The sequence below is a fragment of the Synchiropus splendidus genome, chromosome 14 (assembly GCF_027744825.2).
Source record: "Synchiropus splendidus isolate RoL2022-P1 chromosome 14, RoL_Sspl_1.0, whole genome shotgun sequence".
Classification (NCBI taxonomy): Eukaryota; Metazoa; Chordata; class Actinopteri; order Syngnathiformes; family Callionymidae; genus Synchiropus; species Synchiropus splendidus.
In genome coordinates, this window is record NC_071347.1 from 20,996,460 (window position 1) to 21,012,020 (window position 15,561).

Genomic DNA, 15,561 nt, shown 5'->3' on the forward strand with positions numbered 1-15,561 from the left:
TTAAAACGGGAAAAACATCAACTTGAACTTTGAAAACACGAAGATTAAATCTTGAATCTTGAGGTTAGACTGATGTTGGAAGTAACATCTCAACAAACCCATGGTGCAGGGGCCAAATCCAGGCCACCGATTCACTTTATGTGGCCCATAAGAACTTTGTGATGCTGAAATAAGCCAGATCACATCCATGGAACGTCGACATTGTGAAACCATTTTTAAGTTTGGACACATTATAGATATCAACACACACGCAGAGGAGAAAAAACAAAGCGTGTCTCGTGGTTTGGAGTCACTGAGAGATGCTTCAAGCTAAATTTAACCCCCAGGAATTAAAAGGGGACCAGTATCACATTCTACTACTGTTCAGACCACCTCCTTTCAAGAAGTGCCAGCTAGAGTTGTTTGTTTATGAGTTTTGTTTGGTCCAAGACTCGAGTCTAATATGTTGGCTGGTTATGGTTCAACCCAGTTGAAACGGGAAAAAACATCGACTTGAGCTTTGAAAACACAAAGATGACATCCTGAATCTTGAAGTTAGACCGACGTTGGAAGTCGAATAAAGCAGATGTTACTGATGGTAGTGTTGTGGTGAAGACTGGGGTTGAGACCAGAGCAAGGCTGGGGACACCCTGGACTGGTCACTGCTCTGCTGCAGGACACATGTAGACAGACAACCACTCGCTATGTTCTTGTTTTCACAACTTAGCAAAACAGTATGCGTTGAATGACGTGAAAAAACACGGTGAATCTTCATGATTTTAGGACTTGGGTTCAGCCCACTTGTGTCGTATGGTGCACCTCTGGTCTGTCAGCCTGTCAGTCAGTGTTGTATACAAAGCATACAAGACAAATGAGGGGTGAGATCAAGACTGAGTCCAAACTGAATACAAAATACAGAAGCATAAGTTAGTAACAAGGTAGTTTTTCACAGTAAACCAAGAGCTGAAATGACATCATCGGCCCGTTTGGTCTTGGCCTCAGTTTGCTCTGGTCTCAACTCCAGTCTTCACTACAACTCTACCATCAGTACTTTGATTATGCCCGGTCCAGTTTTGACTTTTTGTTTACATTAATCCGCAACATCTGCTTTATTCTACCACCAACATCAGTCTAACTTCAAGATTCAGGATGTCATCTTTGTGTTTTCAAAGCTCAAGTCGATGTTTTTTCCCGTTTCAACTGGGTTGAACCTCAACCAACATATTAGACTCGAGTCTTGGACCAAACAAAACTCATAAACAAACAACTCTAGCTGGCACTTCTTGAAAGGAGGTGGTCTGAACAGTAGTAGAATGTGATACTGGTCCCTTTTTAATTCCTGGGGGTTAAATTTAGCTTGAAGCATCTCTCAGTGACTCCAAACCACGAGACACGCTTTGTTTTTTCTCCTCTGCGTGTGTGTTGATATTTATAATGTGTCAAAACATAAAATGGTTTCACAATTTCGACGTTCCATGGATGTAATCTGGAATAAATCAGCATCACAAAGTTCTTATGGGCCACATAAAGTGAATCGGTGGCCTGGATTTGGCCCCTGCACCATGGGTTTGTTGAGATGTTACAGCATTATATAATAAACACACTGAAATACCAAATTCTCAAGGAGGTTCACTTTCACTTTCCACTCCAGATCTCCTGTCTGAACCGCTGCCCCTCCCCTCCGCACGCTCGGGCGATATCATGTACCGTGTACCAATGTAAAGCCGCTCCTCAGCTCCGTGAAGTCACGCTTCCCGTGCATGAGTGTAAGAGGAGATGCGGCAATGTGATATGCATGAACTTCAATTATGAAAGCAGAGCAGGCCTGAGAGAAGGGCGATGATTTCTGATGCTGTGTGACGCCTGTCTCTCCAGTTCAACAAGCATTTGTTCGTGCACATTGGCCAGTCCAACCCCACGTACAGCGACCCCTATCTGGAGTCCGTGGACATCCGGCAGATCTACGACAAGTTCCCCGAGAAGAAGGGCGGGCTGAAGGAGCTCTTCGACAAAGGACCCCACCACGCCTTCTTCCTGGTCAAATTCTGGGTAAACATCGCCTCGTCCGCGAGCTTCTACACTCCTGTTGTTTTCACAAGTGTCTCTGTGTGTAAGACGCCGTCCCGGCCTGGAGTGACAGGTCTGATCTTTCACCAGAGGAAATGTGAATCCCAACACCTGTCGCTTGGCGCTATTAGACCCAGTCAGCCACCTCATATACTTATTTTTAGATAAGCCCCCTCCAGTCTTCCCCCCAAAACACACACACAGTAGACGTTAGGAGGGTATTAACTCGATCCCGCTGAAGACGTGCGTTTGGGACAGTGCAGATATGCGGTTACACAAACTAACGTCGGAACAAAACTGAGGTTGCAAAAGGTTTTTTTATGCTTAGGCCGACAGAAGACTCGCGAGAGCGAGGTTAAATTTATGGGTTCATGGATTTAACACAGGCGTGTAATACAAAGACGAACAGGAACAGAGAAACCAAGGGCGCTGACGCCAGAACACCGAGCGGGAAGTACAGAAAAAAAAACCCTGTCACAGAAAATAGGCAAATTAAGCCAAGCCAACGAAAACACACTCGGAAACTAACTCACGAGACCCAATGAACAGAAAACGCTTGGTGGTCGATAGTGAGCGAAAAACAAAAACTGAGTTTTAAAAAACACACGTGATCGTGAGAAGGGGAAACAGAAATGGAGCAAGAAGAATGAAACCAAGGAGGCGGCTGAAAAGGAAAGCTCTTCAGGGAGACAAACGAGAGAGCGGAGCTGCAGGAGAGTTTACTGCAGGAACATGAAGTAACCATCCGGCGACAAGAGCTGGCACCGAGGTGTTGATATCCAGGGAAACATGATTAGCTGATGAATGTCGCTCGGGAAGCTGGAGGAAAACAAGGAGACGGAGACACAGAACGAGAGAAACGGACATAACAAATGTTACCCAAAGGTGTCGCTGTACTGTACTGTAATGGTTCATCTTGGGCTACGATAATGTCCTCACCTGCTAGGCCGGGTGGTTACCATGGAGACAAGCAGCTTCCCATCATACCCCAAAAAATAAAAACAAGAGGTGCGCTAACCTTCTAGGCAGCAACAAGCTTCTGCAAATCAAAATATTTACCCTATTCTGTCTTGCACAGATCAGCAACGACCCAAAGGTTGAGCCTTGCTGCACCCCACTTATTCTCCACAGTTATTGGGGAAAAAGTGGGTAGAATGTCGTGTCCAGGTTGGAGTTGAGATCACTCCTCTGACTGGGAGGCACAGACGGGTCGGTGCGGCGTCTTCGGATCTCTTTACCTCTGGTGGTGAAGACAGAGCTGCAATGCTGAGCTAGCCACGTGCCGGTCCCCTTCTATCTCACCTGTGTGAGGTAGGGATCAGAGTAGAAGAATGACAATCCAAGGGACATAACCATCTGGACTGGATCAGGCTGCTGTGGAGGTCCAGTGAAGGTCTTGGTTCCTTCCTGGACGCTTGTTGTGAGTGCCCCTGACTTGACCCCAGACAAGTGCCCTCTTGAACTGTGCCTGTGCTGTATGTCACCGGCACTGAGATGATCCTCTTCGACGCTGTACTCGTAGGTCAAAAGGGCTAAAGACACAACTTCATTTATGAGTAATTCTACCAGGAGTCAGAAGCTGGGTCACATGCCTTCACGGGCCACCGAGGTTGAACACATTGCTTCCGTGAGGTGGGTGGAGCTCAGGTTCAAGGGGCCGCCGTGCCACCCGCTGCCACCAGATGGCTTTATGTGAGTGGTGTTGCCCTTCTCACATGTTCCACTGCCACTTTATTTACTGCGGGGGGATGAAAGCTGTTCGCCAGTGACGTCGTCCTTGTGGGAGCAGCTGGTCCGACGGTTGACGTGAGCCAGGGATCATAAAGAAAAGAGAAGAAATATGACGAGATCTGACGGCGTGAACAAGAGGAAGGTGGCGCCATAATATAAAGGATTTAATATTTCATGACGATGATAATAACAGGGTGAAGAATATAGATTCAACAATAAATAAAAATTCATGAGTTACAATAGGAAGAAAGAAAATCAACAAGGCATGTTGCATTTTTAAGATCGATAAATAAAGAACATAAACCAAAACAGTTTTTGTAAAAAAAGTTCGAGAAGAAATTGAATGAATAAATAAATGTCAAGAAATTAAAAAAATAGGAAGATAAAATATTAAAGGACAAGTCATTAAAATAGCAATAGAAAAAAAACATTTCTTATGTATTGAGACTTATGAAAAGAAGTAATAATTTCCTTTATCTTATAACATCCCAGCTGAAAGTTCAATAATATAAAATAAAATGCAGTTTTCAACCTCACTCATGTCAAAGGAACTATGGCTAAAGACAATAGAAAAACACTGTGAGCTCATGCACTTCAGTTTTGGTTGAAGAGCTGATGATAAAGAGCGAGTCAGGGCCCCAGACTGGGGCCCCCGGGGGCCTCATGTTGCTCAGCTTGAACCGTCTCCCTCCTGCTTCTTCCAATCTGCTCTTAACTGCTGTGATAACCTGATTTCCCGCCTCCGAACGAAAACACAATCCGCGGCGCCTCGTGACCAAACAGGAATCCCAGCAAACATCCCGCACCTCTGCGCCTTAAACAGGAGTCACAAAGAGGCTGTGGGCTTCCTGAACAAATGAAGCCTGGTCCGAAGATATGATGATCCTGTTTGTGATGGCGAGGAAGAGCGCGGCGGCGGGTCGTGACTCGGGTTGCCGTGGCGACGTTGACAGGCAGGTGGCCCGACACCAAAGCTATGGCGTTTGAGATTGGATTTCCGACGGCCCCGCCCTCCTCCTCGCACCTTCGGCGCCGCAGGCGGCGTCCTAACAGATTGTCCGGCGCTTTTGAAGTGCGGGGCCAATCCGATTTGCTAAATTGTTACACAGCCGAGGCGCGGCGGCCTGATCGAATCAGCCAATCGCCGGCTGGTGATGGTAATTGGATGAATTCCCTCGCAGGCTGTTAGGGAGGCGGCGGGCGACGCCTCGGAGGGCGGCGCCTCCCGCGGCCATCAAGACAAATGGAGGAATTACAGGAGCCAGGGATGAAGATGAAGAGGGCCATGAAGGCCCCAGCCGCCTCTCCGGGGCCCATTAGAGACGCCAGCCCCGCAGCAGGGCCGAGGAGGGCCGGCTTCAGTCCGAGCCTCAATCGGATTATGGACCCGCAGCTCAGAGCAGAAGCTCACAGGACAGCAGCTCCTGGAGGACCAGTTCCTGACCCAACACTGCTCCTCCTGCTGCCCTCGGGACCCGCGTTGCCTTTGGATCCAAGCCGCAAATATTCCCCGCTAATTCACATTCTTGAAAAATATATTTTATATAAAAGATATATCTAAAAAAAACGTTTTTTTTACTTGATATATATTTTAATAATATGCTATTACAGGTGAATATATATATTCATTATGGACTTGGATATTTCATCTCTCTGTCGCCCCCCTCAGGCCGATCTGAGCGTGAACCTGCAGGACGACAGCAGCTTCTTCTACGGAGTGTCCAGCCAGTACGAGAGCTCCGAGAACATGGTCATCACGTCCTCCACCAAGGTCTGCTCCTTCGGCAAGCAGGTGGTGGAGAAAGTGGAGGTGAGGGACAGTTGGGCGCTTCTTCCCCCCGGAGTGTCGACGTCACGCGCCTTTGTCGTGTCTCCAGACCGAGTACGCGCGCTTCGAGAACGGCCGCTACGTGTTCCGGATCCACCGCTCGCCGCTCTGCGAGTACATGATCAACTTCATCCACAAGCTCAAGCACCTGCCCGAGAAGTACATGATGAACAGTGTGCTGGAGAACTTCACCATCCTGCAGGTCAGTGGGTGGGTGGGTGTGGACCTGGTCTGGGACCCCACAAGGTTAAGACTCAATTTGAGGATGGAGACTCCACAATAACTGGCTCTCAGTTTGGTCCTGGTTCAGGTGAGCCATGTGTTTTGGAGGGTTAGGGTCAGAGGGAGAGGCTGGGGAAAGGGTGATGGCCATGAGAGGTCCTCACAAAGCTAGGAATACAAGCATGTGTGTCGTCATAGCGACGGTGTGGACCTGGACATCAGATCTGGTACCATTCTAATGAATGACTGCGCCTGCGACCGGGCGGGTTGAGCTCACACACACACACACACACACACACACAGTCACGGTTCTGACGGAGGTTCTGACCCGGCCCACAGGTGGTGAGCAACAGAGACACGCTGGAGACACTGCTGTGCATCGCGTATGTCTTCGAGGTGTCGACCAGCGAACACGGGGCCCAGCATCACATCTACAGACTGGTCAAAGACTGACTCGGCCCAAACGGGTCGGGCACCCGCTCAGACCTCCACCAGAACCTCTGCGACCCCCGAGTCCAGAGAACGACTACTGAACTGGAGGGAAGCGATGAAGCCGTGTGCGAGAGGACCGGGGGGAACTGGACGAGCCGGCCGTCTGCATGGCCGCGGTCCAGGCTGCTTTGATTTGTGCTTTGTGTTTACCACTCGTGCATGTGGAGCGGATGTTTGCGGCTCTCAGGCGCCCCCTACTGACCGGACAACGGAAGTTTTTTTTTCTTTTTTTTTTTTTGCACAACTGCGTTTGTGTTCGTTTGAGTCTCCTCTGATGTGACAGAGGCTAAACCACCGACCGGGTTTCTGTCTGTGATTTTACATGAATAAATAAAACAAGATCCGACAGAAGAAGGTCGCGGCCGAGCGGAGTTCGGATCTGTGTGACTCGCAAGTCAGACTTGCCCGGAAGTGACAATAAACGCTCAAGTTTCTTACCATGGCTGCTGTTCCGTTGCACCTGGTCATAATCTTCCGGCTCAGACAGTAGCGCCGGCGGCAGCCGAACAAGGTCGTGGGTTCAAATCCAGCATGTGGCGACTCCAAACTGAAGCCGTTTCTGTGAGGTTCTCTGGGCACTCTGGTTTCCTCCCAGCGTCCGTAGGTGTGAAAGCTCTCCGGGACGCACACCGGTCCAGAACCAGCCCATCTGAAGAGACAGAAAACTAATATTTTAGAACCGAGGAGCCATGAGTTACTGTCCAAGGGCAGTAAATGTCTCCATCTAGCGGTGGCGAGGAGACACTACCGTGATAAAAAATCAGACGCTCCGTTCAAACATAGTTTTGTCGTCAACATTATAGCGAATCCTCTCTGGACTTGAACTGCACTTTAGTTTGGAGCATCGCTGCTGGAGCGCCAGAGAAGGTGAGAGAAGTGACGTCACGCCTTTCAAAGCAGGTCCATGTTTGACACCACACGCACGCACGCACGCACGCACAAGCCCCTCCCCCTCGGACTCACCTGGTCCACCTCCACCGTGGACTTCCCCGACAGAGATGTGACCTGGACGCTCGCGCCATGACCGCCACCTGGACGCTGCTGGCGGTTCTGGCTGCGCTGCGCGGTTCCGAGTCCAGGTGCTCGTCCACGTCCTACTACAAGAGCTGCTGGATCCGCAGATTCCCGGGCGTCTTCATCGACACGGAGGAGTCTGTGCGCAGAGGAGCGCAGCTGCTGAAGGTGTATCTGGAGGAGACGGCGCTGCAGTGCAGCCGCACCTGCTGCCTGACCCGCAACTGTGAGTGCCGAACCATAGTATTAATATACACTTAAGGACGAATTTATTCAAGTAAAAATCCGAATTATTCCCATGTATACCTGCAGATCTGAGTACATGACAGACACAGTAATAAGTGTGTCCAACTCAAGGCTCCGGGCGAAAAGTGGCCATTTTATTTTGGCCGCATCACAGAATATTAATATCAATTGTGTTACTTATCAGTTATCAGGACAAATGTGATGCAGACTGAAGGGAATTTACCTAAAGCAAGAAGTGACGTTGTCTCAGCCCACATGGCCTGAACATTGTGGCCCTCTGTGAGGTCTCTCTGGGGCCTCTTGCTTGAGTGACACGTGACTCCAGTCTTGACGCTGAACCCGTGAGGGTCCGTGTGGTTGACGGCCTTTGACCTCTGGTCTCCAGTTTCCTGTAACCTGGCCATCTTCCACTACGACACCAGCCAGCACAACTGCTTCCACCTGCACTGTCCGACGCTGGAGAGCTGCATCCTCAGCCAGAGGGGCAACGTGGTGCTCTACAACGTCACCAAAGGTAGACGGGACCTGGCGAGATCCAAGTCTGGCGGAGTCTCCGAGTCCTTCTGCTTCTGACCCGCAGGTGTGGATCCGGACCTGCTGGTGTTCGGGAAGTACTTCACCTCCAACGTCCGAGTGCTGCCGCACCTCTTCACCCGGGTCAACGCCTCGGAGCAGCTGCCGCCTGACAAGCGTCAGTTCCTGTACCCGCCACAGGGAGGCACCTTTGCTCTGACCCATGCGCCCACCCGCAGGTCCTGGACCACCGTGAGGAGGTCAGTGAGCACCGTCACGCCACGGTCACCCTCTCCTCCTCCAGGAGACCTGTGGATCCCTCCGTCCTCCACTGTTGCTTCAGAAGTCCAGTCCTCCTCAGCGACCCAAACCTCTCCTGCGACGCCGTCTCCCACCACTGCTCCTGCGTCCACCTCTGCCCACCTGCTGACCAACCACACCGTGGGAGGTCTGAGTGGAGTCCGCCCGGAGGCCGGCAGCCACGGCCCGGGGATGACCTCGGGGTGGGATGCCACCACACGCACCCTGCTGGTCACTGTCATCCTCACCATGGGAGTCACCCTGAGCTGCTGCTGCTCCTTCCTGCTAGTGGTCAGGTGGAGGGGGCAGAGGAGGAGGGCCGGCCGCTATCGGACCTCCCGCCGAGGCGAGCCAGGATCCATGCGTCTGATCAAGTATGTTCTGGTGCGCGAGAACCCGTGAGGAACCGAGGCAAAACTCCCGCGAGCAAGGCGTGAACAGGTGCAAACCCCAGCAGCTCCGCTTCCGCTTTTATTTTTCTATCAAAGACGACTGATGACGGCAAATAAATATTTGACACCAACGCTCCAGAATCATTTTTCGGACCCAGACACGGGTCGGTCACAAGCTCAGGACTTTCTTGACGGCCTCCTTGTACCGCAGCACCGTGTCTTCGTTCTCTCCTTCGTTCTTCAGCCGGCTGACCGAGTCCCTGTACTCCTGCACTTCGCTGCGGCCCAGCAGCTGCTCCCGCACTTCCTGCCCCTCCCCCGCCGAGGTCATGCGCACCAGCGTGTCCAGGATCTTCTTCTGGGACAGGCTGCCCTCCCAGTGGAACTCCTCCATGTCGGCGACCGTCTTCTCCGCCTCCCAGGCTTCGGTTTTCTGAGGGGAACAGAGCAGACCTTGGTCATGTGTTGGTACCACAAGCCGTATCTTCCATCTTGGCTCAGGAGGTTCTTCTGCACCTTCCCAAGTTTCACAGCAAATTCTGCCTCACAAGTTTGAGCGTGTATTTATGACGACATGGACAGGGGAACTAATGGAACCCAGAGGATCGGCTAAGTCACGCATCAAATCAGGGGCCAAACCTAGACCTTTAAAGGGCCCACAAGCCACTAGATCACAGGCCTTGCAAGAGACCTTGCAGCCCATGAAGATGTGTTGAAGATTCACTGGCTGGAGATTCAAAATCCGTCTGGAGGAATTGATGCACACGGAAGAAAGAAGAAAGAAGAGGCACCAGCTCTATATGAGCCTTTCTTAAGTCCATTGTTCAAGTCTATCTGGCCGGTCTCAGACCAGAAACCAGACTGGCCTGACCTGCAGCTCCTCAGAAACCCGGGTTCAAGGAGAGTCTTTAAACCGTCTCAGGAGCCTCTTGCTGGGACGTATATACACCCACATGTGAGAACCTTCTGGCCAAGTTCAGCGAGGCCTCATGCCTCTCCTAGGACCCGAGGAAGTCAACAGCAAGCAAGGGTCAACAAGGGCCCAGAGTCCTGCACTCACAGATTCCTGGAGAGAACTCTGGGTTTTCCTGGTCTATTTTCACGTCTCAAACTGAAGTTGCGTTCCAGACTGCACATTGGAAACCCAAGCACAGCTCTGCAGTGGGTAGCGCCCTCCTTCACGCCAGTCTTTGATGCCGCTCTCTCACAGAGATAATATTTCTCAGGACGCATGGTTCCGTCGGGCCCAGGCTCAGACCCTATACAACAACCGCTCCGATTGTGGAGCAGCTTATAGCGCGGCAGCGTGAAGATAATGACCGACGCAGCTTTCATCGCGACGCCGGACCCTCTGAGTGACGGACCGGATGCTCCTCCAACGTTCCTTTGAAAACCGTGTCGAGTTACTAACAGCTGAGTTTTGAACAGAATAACTCACGGCTCCGATCTGACCGGTGAAAAAAAAACGGCCTGGACCGAACCAGCCGGGTCCGTCTCCTGCAGTTGGAGGGTAAAAGCACTTTAGCGAGGAGGAACAATGGCGTCTTTGTGGGTTAGCGTTACATCCTGCACGCAGAAGGCCGCTGGACAAACACTGTAGCCTCCATTGTCGGACTGAAAGACAAGCGGACAGTGACCTGCTTCCTGGCACGGACACCTTCTCCCCACCATGGGATCCGGGTCTAAAAGCGGCGGTGGCACAATAGACGGAGGGGTTTGGGTTTCGCCGACTGGGCTGTGTGTCCAGGTGGCAAGGCTTTCTTAATGTGGTGGGCTGGATAAGTGTCAGTGTCCAGGTCTGTGTGGAAATGTCAGCGGGACAATGCCGCCGCTCGCCTTCCTGCTGACCACAGCCCTGTAATGGGCTGCACATGGCCACCGACCCGCACCAAGTCACCTCCCACCGAAGGTACGGGGAGCAGGCTTTTAGCTAGGGGGCGTCTAAACCGCAAAACATGAAAGACTGGACGCCCTCCAGCACTCCAAACCGGACGCCCTGTTTCCTCAGCAGGACGCCCTACATGTATTACTGGTGTCTGTATAATGCCACACATCCGAGGACGGTGGACTCCGAACTCACCCAGGACTCGTGGTAGAGGACGGTGAGCAGGTACATGGCGTAGTCCTGGTTCTGCTGTCTGAGAGGGCAGCTGTGGAGACGAGCACACGAGGCGATAAGTCGCTGGTGGCGGATCGCACCGTGTTTCAGGACCCGACCTGTCGGTGGTGATGGTGAGGAGGTCCGAGTCGCGGCAGTATCTCTCCCCGACCAGCTTCAGCATTTTCTTGCGGGCGTGGTCGTCCAGGTTCAGGCTGGACAGCTTCACCTGAGACCAAAACACTCAGTCACCGCAGGGTGTCTAAACCACAGGTGGCACACACTGTTTAACACACAGGGGGGGCATTGAATTTCCTGAAGGGCCACGCTAGAAACTGTCACTGTTGTGAGGGGCCGTCACCAAAAGAAAGACAGCGATGACTCCAAAACATGACGGAAAAATATCCAAACTATAAACTTAAGTAACAAGGACATTTTGACATCTGACCACATCCTCACCTGTCACTACAAACACACCAATTCTTATTCACCACATGTGCTACATGACTATTTTAAGTTTTCACTCAAACAAAGAAGTAAAAAAATAATCTTTTACACTCTAAGTAAATTCAGTTGTCAGTTTGCTCCGCTGTTCTCACATGACATTTGATCACGATGGTTTCCACTTCTCATTCTGTGACTGATATAGACTCCATGTGTGTGTTTATTCCCTCTGGCCAGTGCAGAACTGTACATCATGGGATTAAGGACAAAGAGGATTACGGGGAATATAGAAACGGATGATATTTCCTGGCAGGATTCCATCACTGCACAGCTCTGGACTCTAAACATGGAAACTGCTGAAGAAAATCACTGAAAACAAACATGAACATGGCTACTGTCATTCCAGTTTATGAACTCGGGTTTCTTAATTCAGCGCTCGTACCACAGTTCAGGAGTTTTACCTCAGTCAGAGATGACGATTTTCTTAGCCTCTAATCCCATTGTTCATGACAGACTACTGCACAGCCATGACTTTTCTATACGTCAGTCAAGACGTCATCAGCACAGCAGAAATCAAATAACACAGGAGAAGGTGTGTGTGTGTGTGTGTGTGTGTGTGTGTGTGTGTGTGTGTGTGTGTGTGTGTGTGTGTGTGTGTGTGTGTGTGTGTGTGTGTGTGTGTGTGTGTGTGTGTGTGTGTGTGTGAGTGAGTGAGTGAGTGAGTGAGTGAGTGAGTGAGTGAGTGAGTGAGTGAGTGAGTGAGTGAGTGTTACTGCTACAAATACTTCAATTTACTTCAATTTTGACACTGGTTCAACTTGAGTGAATATTCAAAACTAAAAAACATTATTTTTCCTTTCCATAAATGTCACATTTTACTTGTAAAACACAATTGACTTCACAAGAATCTTTTGACACCTGAGCTTTGGTTAAAATATATTTACGTCACCATTTATTATTCATGTAGTTATGGCATCATGTTACTGACACTAACCTAATTCATTTCTTACAGTATAAATACAGCACCCCACTCTGGTGGAGTTGGGTGTTTCTACAAACAGAATTTGACTTTGTCCTTGCTCTTGGATACATTTCCGATCAACTAACATGTGAATGTTCCTGAACTGTGGGAAGAAACCGGAGTGCCCAGAGGACATAAGTACGAGGAGACAAGCCCAAACACAGAGTAGTGTGAGGCAGCAGGGCCAAATCTGTGACATCCTAACTCACTCTGAGTTGAACGACACGAGCAGACGGGTTCCGCACGGACAGCCCTGCAGACACGTAGTCGGTGGTCTGGACTTTGACTGGGAAGTGCTGGTCACAGGAGTCGTCGGTGTCCAGGGCGCTCGGCCACTCCGTGCAGAAGGCTGAGGAAACAAACACCATCACAGGAGCCACGTCAGGAGCCACGTCAGGTGCCACGTCAGGTGCCACGTCAGGAGCCTGGTCCTCACGCGTCGGGAACACTCACGCTTGAGGGCTTCGCAGTGCTTCTTGATGGCGGTGGGTGTCAGGTGCAGGAAGTTTGGGATCTGGTGACAAGAGATTACGGAGCACAGATCAAAAACAAATCCTTTAAAGTGACACAAATTATCCAAAAGTTCTTTGTGGACATCAAATGATATAACAGACTGGCAGTTGCACAACACGTCCGGTTATGCAACTTCTCATCGTAACGCTGTACTGGTCGAGGGACGTTCAAGTGCGGCCCCTGCTGGTGAAGATGAGGCACTCGGTTCGAGCTGTAACAAAAATAAAAAAAAAAAGAAGCCAGGAGTGGCTTGGGTCCAGGTGGAGCAGCTGGCCGTCTGAGCACAGCTGCCTCATAATCCACAGCCTTTTTAATAATCACCATGGCGACCAGGGAATGGAAGACATGCCGCACGTACTGAAACAAATATGTGATAACGGAAGAGCCAGGGGAATTAAAACAACAGCATCTGATCTCACGAGAAAGACATGAGACTATATTGTCAGCTAAGTTCATATTAGGATTAGAGCGCATGATCTACTAATGCTCACAAGTCAGTGTTCAAAACATGCACACCAACAGGTTTGAATCAAGAGAGTGAAAAATATAGAGAGAAATCAACTGTATCAGGAAATATTCATCATTTTCTTCTCTTTAAAAAAAGCAGTTTTTAAAAGATCAGTCAGCGCAAACTCCTGACCTTCGACTCTGACAGCACTCTATCGACACCACTGACCCAGAGTGGGCCATAAGGACTGATCTCAGCACCCTGACATGGCGGTGCAGTCCACCAAGGCAATAGTGGTGCACCTCTTGGTGACAGACAGTGCCATCAGAAGTGGACTCTGAGCTGAGCTCCAAAGGAGGCGAGCTGCAGAGGCCATGTGAGGCAGAAGGTTGCACGCAGGGGTGACTGGAGGGACGCTGAAGAAGAGACCTGACAGCGTGTAGCTCTGGTTCAGATGGAAGGACAGGAGTTGGGGGGGAGGAGCACCAAACCCCAAGAACAGCGACCAGGGCAACAGGCATGTGATGTAGGGGGTGACATGGAGACCTCCCACCACCAGGGGACGTTCAAGGGATCAAAGGACCTAAACACTGACGAATGGTGGACTCTGCAGCAGATCCACGGGCACCGGAGATCGTGCGTCAGGAAGCACCATCTCCTTTTCAGTTCTGCTCTTAATCTTGACTAGACACATTCATCCATATTTTGGTCAAAGCAGTTTCCATATATACTGAAGAGAAGTTTGAGACTAAATCGGAGTGAAACCTTTTCATAACCTCAACATTCATGTCTCCATTCCATGACTTCTCCTGGGTCTCCATGTCATTTTTTCGGTTCCTGACTCATCTGTCTTTGCACGGTAGATTTGTTCAATTGGATTACACATGTCTCACCTTGATAAGTTCCAGGTTCCCCCTCTTCTCCGGAGGAACGCCTCCTTTCACAGGGTAGCCCATCCTGACAGGGAGGGGGACGGAGTTTGGTTTGAACGAAGCTGCCGCTGGATATACTGCAGTCCAGTCCTGATCCACTGGCATCCTCTCCGTCCGTGGCTCTCCAGGCTGTCGCCCAAGAGAGAAAACAAAGTCAGCAACTTTCAACGCTGGTGAGTGTAAAATTGCGGGTGAACTTGGAGACTGACCTCTCTCTTGGGACGCTTGGCGAAAGCTTCTCTGCCATTCCTCTCTGTGGGGCCACAATTGATAATATTCATTATTGATAATACAACTTAATTCTAAGTTGCAAGACTGTCAACATCACCTTGAATCCAAATGAAACACAAAAGAATACAATGAAAGCATGACGTCGATTACATCGAGGCCTGAGCAGCGCGTTTTGAAATGACGTGCACTGAAATACGTCAGTCACTAAATTTGAACATAATCTCAGCAGCTTGTTTGGTATAACACTCTGCTTATGCACTCGATTTTCACATTATTAACAAGTTCAGCATTGGCTCACGTACGTAAACGCATGGATTCTACATACTACAGCATATGTTGAAGAGACTTACCTCGCATAAAAAGTATGTTTACTAGCAACATGCTTTGGAACAGTAAAGACACAAACGCATCTGACATTAATAATAATCAAGTATAACCTTGTGACGGTGATAATTGTAAAGTCCAGCTCTGTCCAAGCCCAGAATAATGTGTTATCCTACAGTTATGCTGCTGTCTGTGAGTCCTTGACACTGAAGTTGTTAGCTTAGCATGCTACACCGTCATACCTCTTCGCAATACCCACCTTTTCTTCCGCGCTGATTCGTCGAAAAAGCTGTCGAGTACGCAAGCCTGCTCACGGAACCATGAGGTCCAAAAGTAGAGATACCGAGTCGACTTAAGGACATAATCGACCTGCTTGTGTGTGAAGCCATGTTTCTGGCACCCCTCTTCTTCTTTAGTGGAGGTAAAGCGCTGTGTAGGAAGGTGCTGCCCTCGTCAGGCACAGCGGCGTAACTGCGATACCTAAATGTATTTCTTATTTATTTTATTTATTTATACGACGAGTATAAGGGCCGCAAACACGAAAGAAGTTTTAACATAAAGCTCAGCCGTAACAGAAAAATTCAAAATATTAATTAAAAATATATATTTTAAGATTCAGATTAGATAGATTCAGCCACTAACGAACAGAATCCCCGTCAAGTTCTATCCCCATGTAATTGATTCGCTGTGTAGAAAGGTCGCTGTTATGTTTGTTGTGCATTTGTTTTCACATTATTAACATTGACAACATGATTTTCAAACTTGG

At 49.7% G+C, this 15,561-nt stretch overlaps 3 protein-coding genes across 3 annotated transcripts in view; 2 read left to right on the top strand and 1 right to left on the bottom strand.

Annotated features, from left to right (window-relative positions):
• Positions 1-7,229, top strand: part of LOC128770961 (transcriptional enhancer factor TEF-3-like) — a 31,643-nt gene extending 24,414 nt beyond the window's left edge. The window contains exons 9-12 of the mRNA XM_053885995.1: positions 1,855-2,028; positions 5,447-5,587; positions 5,655-5,807; positions 6,167-7,229. Coding sequence (XP_053741970.1) covers positions 1,855-2,028; positions 5,447-5,587; positions 5,655-5,807; positions 6,167-6,280 — 582 coding nt within the window. The 3' untranslated portion in view covers positions 6,281-7,229. The remainder of the gene's footprint in view (positions 1-1,854; positions 2,029-5,446; positions 5,588-5,654; positions 5,808-6,166) is intronic.
• Positions 7,230-7,294: 65 nt separating this feature from the next.
• Positions 7,295-8,884, top strand: LOC128771406 (MANSC domain-containing protein 4-like). The gene is made up of 3 exons (XM_053886825.1): positions 7,295-7,559; positions 7,965-8,093; positions 8,160-8,884. The coding sequence occupies exons 1-3, from the start codon at positions 7,340-7,342 to the stop codon at positions 8,792-8,794; spliced, it is 984 nt and encodes a 327-aa protein (XP_053742800.1). The 5' UTR covers positions 7,295-7,339; the 3' UTR covers positions 8,795-8,884.
• On the bottom strand, positions 8,406-15,211 carry mrps35 (mitochondrial ribosomal protein S35). Its single transcript, XM_053885996.1, has 8 exons — positions 15,055-15,211; positions 14,450-14,493; positions 14,202-14,369; positions 12,801-12,861; positions 12,557-12,696; positions 11,002-11,111; positions 10,865-10,934; positions 8,406-9,217 (listed from the first exon to the last, which is right to left on the bottom strand). Exons 1-8 carry the CDS (start codon positions 15,182-15,184, stop codon positions 8,954-8,956), a joined length of 987 nt encoding a protein of 328 aa, XP_053741971.1. The 5' UTR covers positions 15,185-15,211; the 3' UTR covers positions 8,406-8,953.
• Between the last annotated feature and the right edge of the window lie 350 nt (positions 15,212-15,561).

Excerpts from the sequence above, each read along its gene's own strand:
- mrps35 (XM_053885996.1), bottom strand. The coding sequence starts at position 15,184 with ATGGCTTCACACACAAGCAGGTCGATTATGTCCTTAAGTCGACTCGGT. Across the intron at positions 14,494-15,054 it reads GAATCAGCGCGGAAGAAAAG|AGAGGAATGGCAGAGAAGCT; the intron begins GTGGGTATTGCG and ends GTGGCCCCACAG. Across the intron at positions 12,862-14,201 it reads GGAACCTGGAACTTATCAAG|ATCCCAAACTTCCTGCACCT; the intron begins GTGAGACATGTG and ends TCTTGTCACCAG.
- LOC128771406 (XM_053886825.1), top strand. The coding sequence starts at position 7,340 with ATGACCGCCACCTGGACGCTGCTGGCGGTTCTGGCTGCGCTGCGCGGT. Across the intron at positions 7,560-7,964 it reads CTGCTGCCTGACCCGCAACT|TTTCCTGTAACCTGGCCATC; the intron begins GTGAGTGCCGAA and ends TCTGGTCTCCAG. Across the intron at positions 8,094-8,159 it reads GCTCTACAACGTCACCAAAG|GTGTGGATCCGGACCTGCTG; the intron begins GTAGACGGGACC and ends TCTGACCCGCAG.